Source organism: Lissotriton helveticus, chromosome 6, assembly GCF_964261635.1.
Source record: "Lissotriton helveticus chromosome 6, aLisHel1.1, whole genome shotgun sequence".
Classification (NCBI taxonomy): Eukaryota; Metazoa; Chordata; class Amphibia; order Caudata; family Salamandridae; genus Lissotriton; species Lissotriton helveticus.
The window spans coordinates 833,704,420-833,721,561 of record NC_136067.1 but is presented as its reverse complement, the minus strand read 5'-3'; the positions used below and the strand labels follow the sequence as shown (position 1 = coordinate 833,721,561).

At 44.3% G+C, this 17,142-nt stretch overlaps 1 protein-coding gene across 2 annotated transcripts in view; it reads left to right on the top strand.

Moving 5' to 3' along the window:
- The window catches only part of QRSL1 (glutaminyl-tRNA amidotransferase subunit QRSL1), a 169,269-nt gene extending 152,632 nt beyond the window's left edge, over window positions 1-16,637 (top strand). For both annotated transcript variants that reach the window (XM_078648427.1, XM_078648426.1), the window contains exon 11: window positions 16,288-16,637. In XM_078648427.1, coding sequence (XP_078504553.1) covers window positions 16,288-16,511 — 224 coding nt within the window. In that variant the 3' untranslated portion in view covers window positions 16,512-16,637. The remainder of the gene's footprint in view (window positions 1-16,287) is intronic.
- The last annotated feature ends 505 nt before the right edge of the window (window positions 16,638-17,142 follow it).

Here is a 17,142-nt window from a genome sequence, read left to right as displayed (position 1 = left end):
TCATTGCTCATTCACTTTCTGAATGAACAGAACACCTGCTCCTTTCCAGGCTAAATTCACTCGCCAGATGGGACGACCTGATAAACTTTTACTTGCCATTGCGAGTGGGCCAGTAGATTTGTGTAGGCCTGGTGTGGGTGGCACAAACAGTGCTGGAGGCATAGTAGCATTTAGCTTGCAGGTCCTGGGTATCTGGTATACCACTTTACAAGGGACTTATAAGTAAACTAAATATGCCAATCATGTATACAACAATGTCACCATATTTAAGGGAGAAGCACATGCACTTTAGAGCTGGTTAGCAGCGGTAAAGAGCTCAGAGTCCTAAGGCCAATGAAAAGATACAGCAAAAAGAGGAGGTAAGCAGGCAAAAAGTTTGGGGGAAGACCACCCTAAGGATGACAGGTCAAACATTCACAATGGCCTGCACCTCATAATACCTAAAGCACTTTTGTCATGTTCCCTTACCAAATGTAGTCATCCTAATCGGCGTACACTAAAAGTATTTATTTGTGTTTTGTTAGGCACTGGCTAGTGATGGGAGGCAGTATGTGGTGTTGCTAAAGATAGGCAAGTGTTTCTTGGGTAGTCTCACCCCCTGCCTCAGCAGCAGAGGCGGTTACTTCATTAGGACGTTGGGGCATTGCCCCACTCATATTTTGCCTCCACCAACCACCAGTTAATGTGAGCAACAACAAGTGATTCATTATAAACAATAAACTTTCTGCCTGCTGCAGTAAGCCTTCGCCATGGGCTGGTTAGAGTGCCTGAGGCGGGTCTAAACAGTTCAGGCCTGAGGGAGGCGGGGCTTCAGTAGCTTTTCATATACAACCAGCACAGTGAGCACACCTGAGCCCAAGTGCGCATGTCGGGTTTGATGGCTGCCTTTCTCTGGCCAACCTGGCGTGCAAACTAGAGGCCTGCTCTTAGTCTCTCCACCTGCGCATCAGTGAGCCGGGGTGACTTGAGGGCGGCAGCCTCCGGTCTCAGTAGAGCGTGGAGGTTGCCTTCCTCAGCCAATCCAGACGCTGCTGTATCAGCGGGAGCAGCGTCTGGATCGCCTTAGAAGCGCAGAGTTTTAGTTATTAGGCAGGGCCTCTGCTAAGCTGTTGTACACACGTGATGTGGGAGGAGGCTGTCTGTCTCTCTCTAATTTTCGTGGAACACGAGAAACCCTTGGGGAAACTCGGCACCAATCCGAAAGTGGCAGAACTGGCACCCACACCTAAACCCAAAGTTCCAGTACCGGCCTTACCCGACTCAAAAAAAAAAAAAAAAAAAGGAATTCAAGATCGACCTTTTAGAGGTGGTGACAAGTGAGACCATTACGTGAATCACTGGGAAGGAGCAGCAAAAGGGCACGGTTGGAAATTGGGTAACTCCAAAAAGCAAACTCAAAGAAAAAGGTGCAATTTGGTGTGTGGACGTGACGTAGAACTGTATTCAGCCCCTTAATTCTCTAACGTCTGCGGTGTTACCGAAATGGAAAGTGGTAAATCATTAATCTTTTCCTTTGTCCTGAAAAAAATTCCCCATGGCCCAAATAGGGTGACCAACCGTCCGTAAATTTCACGGACTGCCCATAATTTGGGCCTCTTGTCCGTTGTCCGTGAAGGATTCTTTCACGGACGCCTTTTGTCCGTAATTTCAGCTACCCTCTGTAAGCAGTCAGAGTCCTGTAACTGTCACAGCAGGGGCTAACTCGCACTCCTGCTGTGATCAGTGGCCTGAGGCAGCCCCTCCCGACCTGGCACAGATTGCTATCAGGCCCATTATCATTCTGTATGTCGGCCTAATTATTACATACAGAATGATAATGGGCCAGTGACAGCATTTTTTGGGCCTCCTCTTGCACCCACTGCTCTTCTCACGGATCGATCGTGTGTGCAGCAGTATTGCTCAGTGAGTGTTACCAGCTGCCACTGTGATACCACTTTCAATCATCTTTAAGGTGAAGGGGTTCCATTAATGGCTTCAGTTAATCAGGGGCCAGTGAAGCTTTACATACTCCTGTTTATGCTGTGGCTCCTACTCGCTCGGTATTGTTAGGGTGTAGTGGAACTACTGCTCAGAGGACGACCAGCAGAGGTAAGGTGCCGTGGATTTTACCACAAAAGCGCACATATGCTCTTTCAGGCTGATGCAGGGTTTCCTGTTTGTTATTAAACATCCTGCTTTCATATCCGCTGTGTTGTTGGGCACTACTGCTTAGGGAACAGCTTTGGGCTGCAGAAACAGGACTCCTGAGGCCACACACATTGATTTTTGCACAGATTCGAAACTAATTAAGAGTGGACGGACACTTTCATTCTCTGTGGCCTGGAATGGACGCCTTTCTGCTGCCTATTAAGAGTGGACGGACACTTTCATTCTCTGTGGCCTGGAATGGACGCCTTTATGCTGCCTATTAAGAGTGGACGGACACTTTCATTCTCTGTGGCCTGGAATGGACGCCTTTCTGCTGCCTATTGAGAGTGGACGGACACTTTCATTATCTGTGGCCTGGAATGGACGCCTTCCTACTGCCTATTAAGAGTGGACGGACACTTTCATTGTCTGTGGCCTGGAATGGACGCCTTTCTGCTGCCTATTAAGAGTGGACAGACACTTTCATTCTCTCTGGCCTGGGATGGACGCCTTTCTGCTGCCTATTAAGAGTGGACGGACACTTTTATTCTCTTTGGCCTGGAATGGACGCCTTCCAGCTGCCTATTAAGAGTGGACGGACACTTTTTCAATGTCTGTGGCCTGGAATAGACGCCTTTTTGCTGCCTATTAAGAGTGGACGGATACTTTTATTCTCTGTGGCCTGGAATAGGCGCCCTTTTGCTGCCTATTAAGAGTGAACGGATACTTTCATTCTCTGTGGCCTGGAATGGACGCCTTTCTGCTGCCTATTAAGAGTGGACGGACACTTTTATTCTCTTTGGCCTGGAATGGACGCCTTCCAGCTGCCTATTAAGAGTGGACGGACACTTTCATTGTCTGAGGCCTGGAATAGACTCCTTTCTGCTGCCTATTAAGAGTGGACGGACACTTTCATTCTCTGTGGCCTGGAATAGACGCCTTTCTGCTGCCTATTAAGAGTGGACGGACACTTTCATTGTCTGTGGCCTGGAATGGACGCCTTTCTGCTGCCTATTAAGAGTGGACAGACACTTTCATTCTCTCTGGCCTGGAATGGACGCCTTTCTGCTGCCTATTAAGAGTGGACGGACACTTTTATTCTCTTTGGCCTGGAATGGACGCCTTCCAGCTGCCTATTAAGAGTGGACGGACACTTTCATTGTCTGAGGCCTGGAATAGACGCCTTTCTGCTGCCTATTAAGAGTGGACGGACACTTTCATTCTCTGTGGCCTGGAATGGACGCCTTTCTGCTGCCTATTAAGAGTGGATGGACACTTTTATTCTCTGTGGCCTGGAATGGACGCCTTCCTGCTGCCTATTAAGAGTGGACGGACACTTTCATTCTCTGTGGCCTGGAATAGACGCCTTTCTGCTGCCTATTAAGAGTGGACGGACACTTTTATTCTCTGTGGCCTGGAATGGACGCCTTCCTACTGCCTATTAAGAGTGGACGGACACTTTTTCAATGTCTGTGGCCTGGAATAGACGCCTTTTTGCTGCCTATTAAGAGTGGACGGATACTTTCATTCTCTGTGGCCTGGAGTAGACGCCCTTTTGCTGCCTATTAAGAGTGGACGGATACTTTCATTCTCTGTGGCCTGGAATGGACGCCTTTCTGCTGCCTATTAAGAGTGGACCGACACTTTTATTCTCTGTGGCCTGGAATGGACGCCTTCCTGCTGCCTATTAAGAGTGGACCGACACTTTCATTCTCCGTGGCCTGGAATGGACGCCTTCCTGCTGCCTATTAAGAGTGGACGGACACTTTTATTCTCTGTGGCCTGGAATGGATGCCTTCCTGCTGCCTATTAAGAGTGGACGGACACTTTTATTATCTGAGGCCTGGAATAGACGCCTTTCTGCTGCCTATTAAGAGTGGACGGACACTTTCATTCTCTGAGGCCTGGAATAGACGCTTTTCTGCTGCCAATTAAGAGTGGACGGACACTTTCATTCTCGGTGGCCTGGAATGGACGCCTTTCTGCTGCCTATTAAGAGTGAACGGACACTTTCATTGTCTGTGGCCTGGAATAGACGCCTTTCTGCTGCCTATTAAGAGTGGACGGACACTTTCATTCTCTGAGGCCTGGAATAGACGCTTTTCTGCTGCCAATTAAGAGTGGACGGACACTTTTATTCTCTGTGGCCTGGAATAGACGCCTTTTTGCTGCCTATTAAGAGTGGACGGATACTTTCATTCTCTGTGCCCTGGAATAGACGCCTTTCTGCTGCCTATTAAGAGTGGACGGACACTTTCATTCTCTGTGGCCTGGAATGGACGCCTTTCTGCTGCCTATTAAGAGTGGACGGACACTTTTATTCTCTGTGGCCTGGAATGGACGCCTTTCTGCTGCCTACTAAGAGTGGATGGACACTTTCATCGTCTGTGGCCTGGAATAGACGCCTTTCTGCTGCCTATTAGGAGTGGACGGACACTTTCATTCTCTGTGGCCTGGAATGGACGCCTTTCTGCTGCCTATTAAGAGTGGATGGACACTTTTATTCTCTGTGGCCTGGAATGGACGCCTTTCTGCTGCCTATTAAGAGTGGACGGACACTTTTATTCTCTGTGGCCTGGAATAGACGCCTTTCTGCTGCCTACTAAGAGTGGACGGACAATCTCATTCTCCGTGGCCTGGAATAGAATGCCTTTCTGCTGCCTATTAGGAATCTTGGAGTTCTGACTGTGTTGAAAGGAAGGCACAAAACCCAGCTCTTTGAGGAAGCATTTCACCTTACTTAATTCTTGTAATACACTGCACCTGTTAAATATTGCTAGTCAAGAATTCATGAGGTCAGTCTCTGAAGTAAGTGCGCTTTATAAGAATCCATGGAGGAACACATTGCGAAAAAGAATAAATAAACTCTAAAAAAGTTACAAAAAATATTCCTGGCTCAGGTAATAATCTTTAAAGCTCATGCTGAAAACCAAGAAAACCTGAGACAGAACAAAGTGATACCAACAACTGGATCAATAACATGACCCCAGCTACCCACAGTTGCTTGCCATCTCACCACCATCTTATGAAGTGCCAATTATGGATAACAAGTTTTGAATCTGCTGCAGATGTAACCATCTCTGTGGTATTGTTAGAGTAAAATATTTAGAAAGTTAATGAGGCGTCAGACCATGCAGTGCTTTCCATACAATGCATAGTACCATCATCTTAGTCTGGGACATCACTAATAGCCAAGGCAAAGTCAGTGGCAGCTGGTGACATTTGAAAGTGGTAGGCTTAAACAAACAGGTTCAATAGAATTTGCTTTGGTTAACCGGATTTCTGATATGGTATTATACAGGGCACAAGTCCTAAAAAAATAAGTGGTGGGACTAACCAGGTTAGGCAGTATCCAAGAGAAACCATGACGTGTGCATCACAGCACATGTCACGATGCGCTACATTGCACGTGACATACCTGGAAGTGACATCAGATATTAAGACCTCATACATGTTTATCAGGTATATAACCAGTACATTTCAGCACATTATGAGATTTAACAAATACGATTTGGTGTCGGGGTTGTGCCAAACAAGTGGTGCAACCCGATGAAACATCTGGGCCTCAACTAATATATTTATTATTTTAAACACTATCTCAAAGAAATTGGCAACAAGGAGTAGCATGACAGTAGATCTGTTCTGCTTAATTGGTTGCAAATCTACATTTTGAAATATTTTATGGATTAAGGCATCTGCTGTAAAGATTCCCAGTAAATCTCAGGGAATAGCAAGAGAACTATGGAGGTGAACGCATTTGTTGGAGAGAAATCTTTTTGTGAAGTCCCAGATTTGAATCAAAGTAGCAGAGCGGGTTAATATGTCATCTGGCATGCGTAATAGGAAGCTAGATTACTCACTGTCTTGTTTCCTTAGTTATGTTGCTTTTACTTATTTTACTCTACCTTACATTTTGATGTTGTTGTTGCCTACCATTCTGTTGCCTTCCTTTGTGTGTCTACATAAAGCAGACAGACTAACATAAGGAATGATTTAAGGTAGTCTATCCCACAGTGCATGTAGCATATCCCACTAGCAAAAGGTGTGGAAAGGCCTCACGTACGAGGCATTTTTGCGATTGCAAACCCTGTGAATCACAATATTGAAAACGTGTGTGGAGTAAGGGAGTTGTGAACAGAGAATTTTAAGGATAATGTGGATCAATGATGTCACTGTGGGAATGGTTCTGTAGGTTTGTTGGATTGACAGTTCTCTGGATAGTTCTTTGCATGTACAAGATTTAGTGTGTGTTTGTTGTGAACAGAGTATTTTAGACTGGCCTGGAGAATTCACTTACCGTAATGTTCTGGATCTGAGATTTGAGGAGGCTGGGGGTGCATTGAAGGAGAGAGCACAGGGAGGAAGGATTGCAGGGCTAAAACACTGGAGTCGAAGGAAACGACAGGAGGCTGATGGCCCAGAAAGAGCATCAGGAGGAAAGGGAGCATACGAGCAATGTAAAGGTGTTGAAACGATAGCACAGGAGACTTCTAGCACACAATGTGCTGGAACCGAGGGAACACAGGCAGCACAAGGGGTTGACTGTCTAGGAACTAGGTGGAGAGAAGGGAGAGCACAAAAACAATAGGGCCTGGCAGGAGGGAGGATAGAGGCTGTGGCTCGAGAGGAAAGAGGGCAGAGAGAGATGGGCAGCCATGTCAGACAAACTAACAGCTATGTGGTAATACTGAATAAGCGGTTCCCTACGTCATATCTCCTTATTGATGTAGTACCTACACTTTCACAATTGCTTTATTAACCTTATTGCTTTCTCAAATATTCTTGGAAAGGCACCATTTGCTCATTCTTTTTTAAGCTTTTCTCAGGGAAGAAACCCCCCCCCCCCTTCCCCCACCCCCGCCCCCACCACCACCTCTCTTACTGACGTTCAGGCTCACTCGCTGAGCTCGCCACTGGGCACTCATCACAAACTTTTATGCCTACCACTTTCAAATGTAACCAGTGGCAACTGCTCCTGCGGAGCCCAAGGAATGACAAACTGTTTTGGTTTATGGGCTCCTGTCACCTCACCAGGGGCCAAGCTCTGGGGGGGTGAAGGTTTCATTTTGGCTAATGTTAACCAGCTGCATCCAATATGCAAACACAGGTATCTAAGTTTCACTCCAGTACACAACAGATGCAGTGCAAGGTTCTCTCAACCTAATATAAACTTATTTTGAATTGTATTTGTGTTTGTTGTCTGTTTACTAATGTAATAATGCGCGACATCCCCTGATGTGTCTGTAAAATGTACCTTTTATCCCAAATTTTTGTCCTGAATTCTGACCTTCTGTCCTGAATTTTTGTCCTGAATTTTGACTCTTTGTCCTGAATTTTTAGACTCACTGTCCTGAATTTGCACCCATGCCAGTTGGTCACCCTAGGCCCAAACACGCTCGCAGATTAAAACTGCTGAGTCCTTTATCTGGTACGGCTCCAAATTAAAAAAACTCCAGACCTGCCACATACAGGGCATCTCACCGCTGTGGCCTCCTCCAGAGTACTTCTCACAACTTGAGGGCTCCCTGCCAGTGCAAGCACCAGGGAAGCATGCAGAAAAGTACACTCTGTCCCTTTCAGATTGGTCATTCATTTTACAGCACACGTCTTCAATCGGTGCTTTTCAGTGCTGTGCTTCTGATATTTCATTTTTTCATTTTATGTTATGCCTACCCTTTTTTAAAACCTATTTTGTTTTGGTGTCTTAATCTTCCAAAATGTCTTGTACATTTTTAAATTTGAGGATATCGAGAAATTGTTTGTTCGGACAAGGTATGTTAAATGTTATAGGATTTGCGGTCTCAAGAAATGTCCCATAAAGAGACGGGCGTAATCGACATAAACTCACTCTGTGAAGTATCACAGCAGACTGGTTCATCAAGAAAGTGACTCTTGAAGTGCATTATATTAGAAAGAGAAAGGGTCCCTATAAAATGCATTTTTTACAGCATGGCTTAGAATGGGCGACCTTGGAAACTGACTGTTTGTGAAGGACATGACATTAGAATGGCACACCATAAAATAACAATCTTAAGGTATATCACAGCACCAGATTGCATGGTCAATAAAACAGACTGCCTCTGAGCCTTCAAATGGGCATTCTTTGAAATTGGCTATCATTAGGATGATCTAGTGTTGCCACCGCGCTGATGTACTAAAGTCTTGGCCTTCACAAAGACAGATCCGCGGACTTGGCAAAAGTGAAGTCCTGCACAGGTTTACAATTTACACTGTTCCAGCTCAGAACAGACAGATCGGGAGAAGAAGGCAGTGTCCCTGTGAGCCACTACATGCTCTCCCCTATTGTAAATTCACTGTGCCGCTTCCTGAGGCTTTCACTTTAAGGGCCAGGGGGAGAATAGCAGGGCCAGTGCAAATGCAAATGGTACGCTGGAGGATTGCTGTACCTTGCAGTCTTCCATCACAGCAGTTGCAAATTTATTGCATTGAGGCACAAGCTGATTTCTAACCCATTATTATTAATGAGCCGGATGGGTTGCATACTTTTGTAAACAGTCACATTATACTGCTTCTGTTTCATTTGGAAAATCATTTGAAGTTGGGGAGAAAATTTGAGGTCTCGTGTCTAGTTGCTTCTGTTTCTCAGTCAAAAGAAAAAGATGGTTAAGAAACGTAAAATTAATGAGTTAAAGTCATATGGTAAATACTATGGGGCACATGCATCATTGTAAATTGCATTTGCAAATGGTGCGAATCGCAAAATTAGTCCGTTTGCGAAAGCAATTTCAATTTTTGGGATGCATCACCATTTTTTAACCTTTCGCAATTTAAGAAATTGCAAAATTGCGATTTCTTAAATTGCGATTGCATTTAAGGAATCTCAAATTGAGATTCCTTAAATGCAATGCATCAAACTTTAAAAGTTTGCGAATTCGCAAATAAGGGGAGCAAATTACCATGAAGTTAACCTTCATGGTAATTTGCGAAAATTTTGAAAAATGCTCTAAAGTGCATTTTTCGAAGTTCCATTGTACACACACACACATGCCCTTGGGGCATGTGTGTGTGCAAAATGTACTTATAGGCAGATTTCAGGGGTGCAACAGGGTGTCCTTTGGACACCCTTGAAATTGCATTCTCAATTTGCGATTCTCTAATGGAGAATCGCAAATTAAGAATGTCTTCCCATTCATTCCAGGAATTGATGGAGAGGTATTCCTTAATTGCGATTCTCAATTAGAGAATCGCAATTAAGGAATTTTAAGAAATCGCTATTTTTTTAGCAATTTCTTGATGCATTGCAATTTGCAATTCCTTAATTGCGATTTTTTATTTTTCGCAATTAAGGAATCGCAAAAAGCAATATTAATGCATGTGCCCCTAAGTAACTATGATTTATTTACAGAGGCAGTCTCAGTACAGGGTTAAATGCAGTATGACTGCACACGTCACAGGTTGAGGTAAGAGACAGTACCTACTTAAGATTGCACTACATTTCTCTGGCCTCTACATCGAGACTCAGATGGCCATAACCCCCTCAAAAGTCTCAAACATATGTGTCCTAGGCGTACCAGCACTGTTCACCAGAATAATACACCACCAGTTAGCAACATCAAGGGCAAATATTATGTTTCGTCCCAACTCCCTCCATGCATGTCAGCACATGTATATAGTAAGGTTGTGTTTATTTGATTGAAAAACATAGTATTTCTGTGTCCAGAAATTATCAGTTGCAGACCTTGGCTTATCATGCAATCTATGCAGTGCTTTGGTAGAGAAGCCTAGATTATCAATTGCCAGCAACTCTTAACATCGCAAATTGGAATATGAGAATGTCATTGTTCTAAAATGCAATCAGTTTAGTGATGATTATAGCTAGATACATGCTACACGTTTTCATGATTTCTGTCCTCTGCTTTTGGCACTGTGCATTGTGATAAAGAAGTGTTTTATGCACCCATCCTACCATATACATATCCATCCATTCAACCTTCCATCCAGAATCTATTCACCCTTCCATTAGGGATCCAGCCATGAATCCACCTCTTCCATCATCCTGTCCACCCATTCACTCATCAATGCATATCATCTTTCCATTCACCAAGTTATCCATCCTTCCACAACAACATCTGTCCTTCTATTAAATTCATCATTCCATCCACCCTTCTTTCCTTTATCTGTCTATTCACCCCACAACCTCATCCATCCACCCATCCATCCATAACCCACACATCCATTCATTCACCCATCAGCACATTTGACCATTAATCCATCCTCCTCAAACACATTTAACCACTCACCCACCTACCCATCCATCCACATCACCCATCCATGCAAACATGCATTCCTGCATGCATCCACCCATCCACAACTGGCAAATAACACTGATCGATTTCTGAACAGTGAATGTATAAAACGGCAAGGTATTCCATGTCAGCGATTTAGTTCCTGTTTATATTTCACATGTTTTACTTAATCTTGCATTTCTTTATAAACTAAATACGTCTGCAATTGCCCCACACCTATTGCGAATGTACCAAAAGGCATTAAAAAAGGAAAAATGCCTGGTGATCAACGGTTAGCTAATATAGTTGTAACAGACAAGACTGGGAAACCGCCAGAAAGCTGTGCGTCCTGTAGACCGATATCTCTGCTGAACGCAGAAGTTAAGATCTTAGCGAAAATCCTAGCGACGCGCCTGGCTCCATTGCTGAACAAATTGGTTCATCCTGCTCAGGAAGAAATACCACACTTAAACTTCGGCGCCTTCATGGTGTGTTGGGAAGAGCTAACACTATCATAGAAGAAGCAATCGTAATGTCCCTAGATGCTAAAATGGCATTTGATATCATAGAATGGCCCTTTTTGTTTGCGGTTTTAGAGAAATTTGGGTTTGGGGGTAAATTTTTGGCTTGGATTAAACTTCTATGTTCGGAGCCCCTAGCACAGGTTATAGTCAACGGAGGTAGATCTAAAGTCTTCCACTTGCACAGAGGGATGAGGCAAGGTTGTCCCCTCTCCCCATTGATCTTTGCCCTAGTCTTGGAACCATTTGCGGTATGTATAAGAGGCGACCTGCTGATGAAGGGATTAAAATGGACAAAAGACTGGGAGGATAGAATCTCCCTCTATGCTGATGACATACTCCTTTATCTGGCAAGCCCCTATTCTTCTCTACATAGGGTGCTGCATATTTTTACTTTATTTAAAAAATACTCAGGATATACAATACACTGGGACAAATTGGGTCTGTATGTTATCTGGATCCCAGATCCTGTACTGTGCAAATTACTACGGAGAGATTTCGATACATGGGGGCCTATGTTACCACAGACCCGGCGGTCTTCTATGACCGCAATCTGGACCCTCCTTTGCGCCGGTTGTGGGAGGATGTAAGTCACTGGAGGACTCTGACCTTGTTGTTATTGGGTATAGCTTCCCTATATAACATGATGGCACTCCCCCGTTTTGTTTATAGTTCACAAAATGCATCCTATTTCGTACCCCAAAGATAATTTTGCGCTGTTGAGGCAGAGATACAGATGCTTCTCTGGGATGGGGAGCCCCTCGAATAGCACAAAATGAGCTGATCAAGGGCTGGTATGACGGCGGGCTCGCCCTCCCGGCACTCCAATACTACTATTGGGCAGCACAGTTAATGGTAGTTAAGCAATGGGTTCATCTAGAGCAGACTGAACCTGCGTATAGACTGGATAGGTACAACATGAGAACGGGATGTCTCCTCAGGGCCTTCTATGGCAGGAGACAAAACTCGCCGGTGCACATCCCAACATTGACAAAGATTAAAATCTGGCATATGGCATCCGTGTCTTTGGGATGGAAAGATAGGATTACTCTAGCCACACCTGTGTGGAATTTATTATGATTTGGACTGTTGGTGCATCTACCAGGCTTTTATAAATGGGACTGCACTGGTCTCTCTGTGTTGGGAGACCTATGGGCGGGAGGAACCTTTGCAGACCTCCAGAGGGAATATGAGTTATCCTCAACGGAAAGCTTCTGTTACCTTCAGATATGACATGCCCTATCAAGAGCAATCTCAATTGGTACACCTCTCCCGGACTCCTCCCCGTTGGAGGATAGACTCCTTGATGACTACCTTAAAGACCAGGCAATCTCATTGATATACCTTAAATTACTTTAAATTTCACCTGATACCTTCGAGAAAATCCGGGCAAAGTGGAAAGAGGATGTGGGAACCCTGACTGATGAAGAGTGGCAGGAGGCGCTTGCATCCCCCCGGGAGTTAGCCATGCGCTCCTGATTCAAATTAGTCCAATTAAAATTTTGACACCGAACATATTACACAAGCACTACATTGGTTAAAATGGGTAGAATTGAATCATCTCAATGTCCGAGACACAGTGGACAAACTGGTCCGTTCCTCCACTTATGGTGGCACTGCCAGAGAATACTAGAATATTGGCAAAATATTACTACATGTATGCTACGGTGACTGGGGGACAAATGGAGAAGTCACCCCAGAGGTGTTTATTAAACATCTGGGAGAAAATAGACCTAACAGCCGGAGAAAGAACCTGGGTCACATTAGGCTTTACAGTGGCTAAGCACAACATTGCGAGGAAATGGAGGGAAGATTCTGCGCCAGCATTGAATGACTGGAAAACCAACATGATTTGGTGTATGCAGGATGAGAGGGTGGTATATGAAGGAAGAGGCTGCCCGCAAAAATGGACCAAAATATGGGAGAAATGGAATATCCCTAGAGGGCTGCTCTGTCCGCCTGTCAATATCAATTCCCCACTTGAAGAGGATAGGAGCACCACACAGTGAGAATAAGTGGTGAAATTCGATTAATGGGAAGGGAGGTGAATTATATGATATACGGCCAATGGTGATAGCTCTGTTGTATAACTGTCATGCTACCTATAAACATGTACCGATTCACTACTTGATTTTGTATTACTTATATGACCTGAATGCACTTTTACGCCTCACCATTTTCAAATGTCACCAGCCGCCACTGCTCAATGGTGTGTTTTTCTGGTTCTGTCCCTTGAAAAGGAGGATGGTTCACTCTAGAATTTTAGCGGAGGGATTGTAAAAGAAAAAGAAATTGTATGATTTCAACTGGGTCGAGTCCATGATAAAGCTAACCATCCTATATAATGAATGTTGTCATTCTGTTGCACCTTCCTTTGCTATTGGCCTAAAGTTTGTTGCAATTTATCTGTGAACGTAAGTGTTGCTTTCCCTAAGACCACCACCATGTGTTAGTGAGGGTGATGTGTGCCTCTCATGGCATTTGCTATGAGTGAACCTGAACAAAATTCTAGTTTTGGAGTTTCACAGATTTTAAAATTGCAATCACTGATGGTTGAAACATTTTCCAATTTTTGTATAATCATTGCCTTCCTAAAATATCTGGGGTTTCTTCGTGCATCTCTTGCTGAGGCAATTTCTTTTGCAGCAAAACAGTTGTCATACATAATCCAAGATTATCAGAGGCCAGGTAATGTGGAAACGGTGGCTCCCAAGACGTTTTAGGGTCTGGGTTTGCAGTGCGGTTGATGTTAACTTCTAGTTAACAATTCTTTAAAATACACAGAAAACCGATTTTGGTTCCGCACAGGGGAATAATTCTCACTCCAGTGGTGGCTCCTCCACTAAGGCGGAGGAGCCTCACCTCACTACTTTTAAGCAGTGTCACCAAAGGAAAAATAAAATGATAATAGCGCTAAGTTATTATCATTTTATCTTTCCATTGTTGCAGAAGTTTTGCGGGCGGGATGGGGCAGGGCTGCTCTACTGACAAAGGGGAGGAGTTGTTTGTACTCCCTAAAGTGCGCATGAATGGTTGCATTCAAGTGCACTTTGCATGTTCGCCACCCAGACTGCATTATAGCCTGGGTGAAGAACATGCCCAGGCCCCCATTCCCTGGCTGAGTGCCGAACTACGGCGCTCAGACAAATTACAACGCTGCACTGCAGCGTTGTGATTGGCTCAGGGGAGCCAGGGTGCTTCCTGGGTGCTCTGTTCCGGAGACTACGGAGAGAGCGGCGACACGCAGCGAGGAGATATTTTTTTTTATTCTTTACCCCCTCTCCTGGCTCCCCTCCCCCATCTGTGCGAGCCACCGCAGTCTCTCTCATCTTATGCTTTTGACTGTTTGGCATATCGTTGCACCTCCAATGGCGTGCTTTCATTAGAATGCATGACGGACTATTTTACTTCTCAAATGCACACTGAATCATCTCACAGTATATTATTTAACTCATAAGTCCATTATATTTAGTAAACATGCTTTTATTTGGGGGGGTTTCCACGCCTGCTTTTTTTTGTTTTTGTCAGGATTCAGAATGCAAGCCAGACCAATTGACTTTACCAATTCTTGTTCTGAGAGTTGGAAGCCTGGCACTCAAATGACGTCTTGACGCATTTGGTAAGATATTAGACCAGGCACATCCAATTTAGGTCCAGAAAGGCCGGAATCATCGGATATGCAGATAAGAAAAATTAGCATTAAATGGAATTCAATTAAATGCAAAGAGGTTATCCTGAAGATCCTGGATCCGGTTCTCTTGTACCCTGTGTTGACCCGGGCACGAGTCAGGGGTACACGCGGGTGGACGGCGTCCACTCACTTATTTCACAGGGGGGACTCCGTCCACCCTGCCAAAAAGTTGGGCCCCACTGATAAAGATGCTGAATTCTATCCCGGTGTAATTTCCAAACACCGGGACACTTTCAGCAGTGCCTGCAGGTTATCTGCTTTCGTGCAGGCGGGGACGGAGCTCTCTTATTTCTAACTCCTGCTGGCTCTTAACATAGGCAGATTTTGAGGGGTCATCAGGCCTCCTTTTGTTTGAGACTCCGGGTTGGCAGCAGTCAGGAGCCTCACACCCAGAAGCAAATGCAGCAGTGGAGAAACAAATTCTCACACCTTTTTAGCACTTCCCACACACTTAAGAGAGGCAGCTTTTCACTTTGTTCGGGCTCTGTTTAGGAGATATGCATGCACTGTAAGAACTGCAGATGTGTTGGTCTTTCCCAGTTTTTGCACAAAATAAATATAATAATAATTTATATAGTGCTTACTACCCCTGAGGCGGCGTTGTAATAATTTAAATATCACAATTTTTTCTTTTAAAGCACTATGGCTAGAGGAAGCTTTAAGCTGACAAAAGGCAACATTGTTTTATGTGTAGCATACACAAGTGTGAATCTTCTGCCTAATTCAGGAGAGTTTACAAGTATACTCGAAATGTGCTCCAATGTACTCATGATACACCTGTTAAGTATGTATGTGAGAAATGCAAAAACAACAGTTGATGGACAGAATGCAGAACAATGCCATACATTCACCCCAGTACAGAGATCTGGGCCTAAGTCTATTGTTTTTTTGCTCACCATGCCATTCCAGTTTGAACCCAGCCATATGCAAATCAGTCTTGACCAAGTGTCCCATGGGAACAGTCCAGCCTGAACTGCCAAGCCAGGTCCTCCCTGGACTGGAAACAAGCATTCTAGGACCGGTTTCGGGCTTTCAGCCCTCATCAGCCAGGAAAGCTTGATTCCAGTAACATGGAGAGCACGGGACTCATGTCTGAGCATACCCGTCCCACTCGGATGTATGTGAGGGCTTAAGATGCGATGTCACTTCTTGTGATGACACTTCCTGTGACGTTGCGCGCCGTGATGTCACGCGGCGTGATGTCATGCACTGTGATGCCACTTGCTTACTGATTAACTGTGTTAGTCCCCCCACTTCTTTTTTTTAGGACTTGTGCCCTAGTGTTGACCACGTCCCATCTAGAAAAGTAGAAAAGATTGTGAATTCTAAAGATTAATAAAAACACAGTAACGTATTCCATTTACAGTGGGACCAGGCAAAAACAAAGTGTGTTTGTCCCAAAAGAAGGCAAGTCACAACAATAATTTGCCAGAGCTTCATAAGGGACTGTACATATGCATTAAATAAAGATGTCTTCGCTTCTGAGGTTTGTTGTCAATCGTACAGATTCTGGGTCAGAGATTTTAAAATAGAATACCCTGGTATACAAGTCGAGCCTCTCCAGAAACTGAGTGGTTTATGTATGCTTCTGCTTTTTATCGACCCTGTTAGGCTATTGATTAAAATGTCCACTCCAATCCGCCCGGAGACGGGCTCTTTGCTGCTTCCACTTCGTGACATTGGTTTTGTTTTTGATTTCCAGGATTACCAGCCGTGACTGTACCAGCTGCTCTTTCAGACAGAGGCTTACCGCTGGGGCTTCAATTTATTGGCCGCGCATTCTGCGAACAGCAGCTTCTGACGGCAGCCAAGTGGCTCGAACAGCAAGTGCAGTTTCCAGAAATCCTGCTGGAAGGCGATCTAGGCGGTCTCCTCACAGACTACACACCAAAGCAACAACTTTATAAAACGCACCCAGTATCTTGAGTATCTACGTTGCATTCCAAAATTAGTACCATAAAGTAGCCTTATACAAAGCAATAAAAACTAGTTTATATTTTAAAATAATGCATTGTTTAGATTTTTCTGAATTAAAAGCTAAACATTGTGTAACTTTGTGTTCTACAATATAATCTGTGTGTGTGTACGCTGGTGTGTTAATCTCGGAATTTGTGCTTTTGTTATTGAAAAATTTGGGCCCGATTCATGGAAATTAATGCAGTTTGTTGAGGTGGGTGCTTTAAGCCAGACCCTTAATTTTAAATGCTACACCTCTGAGAAAGGATTCCTAGTTATGCTTTTTAGGCCACGTCCCTTTTAGAGACCCCTCCACTTTTTAAATCCCACTTAAAGCCCCACAGAAATGTTCTTCAGAAATGTGAGTGTATTTCTTTGTACACATCATGTTGACCACCGTATAGAGGGGAGAAGCAGGGCATCAGGACTAATAATGATCAGCCTTTCTTGGCCCAGTGTTCCTTATGTTGAAGCTACCCCTCTTGCCATGCCCTCACTCTGCTACTGAGCATGAGAATGAATTACACAAAAAGGCACTGACATACATGTGTGTTCTTTTTTACTCTCCCTGTTTTCCAAGGCTATGTTAAAACACCCAAAA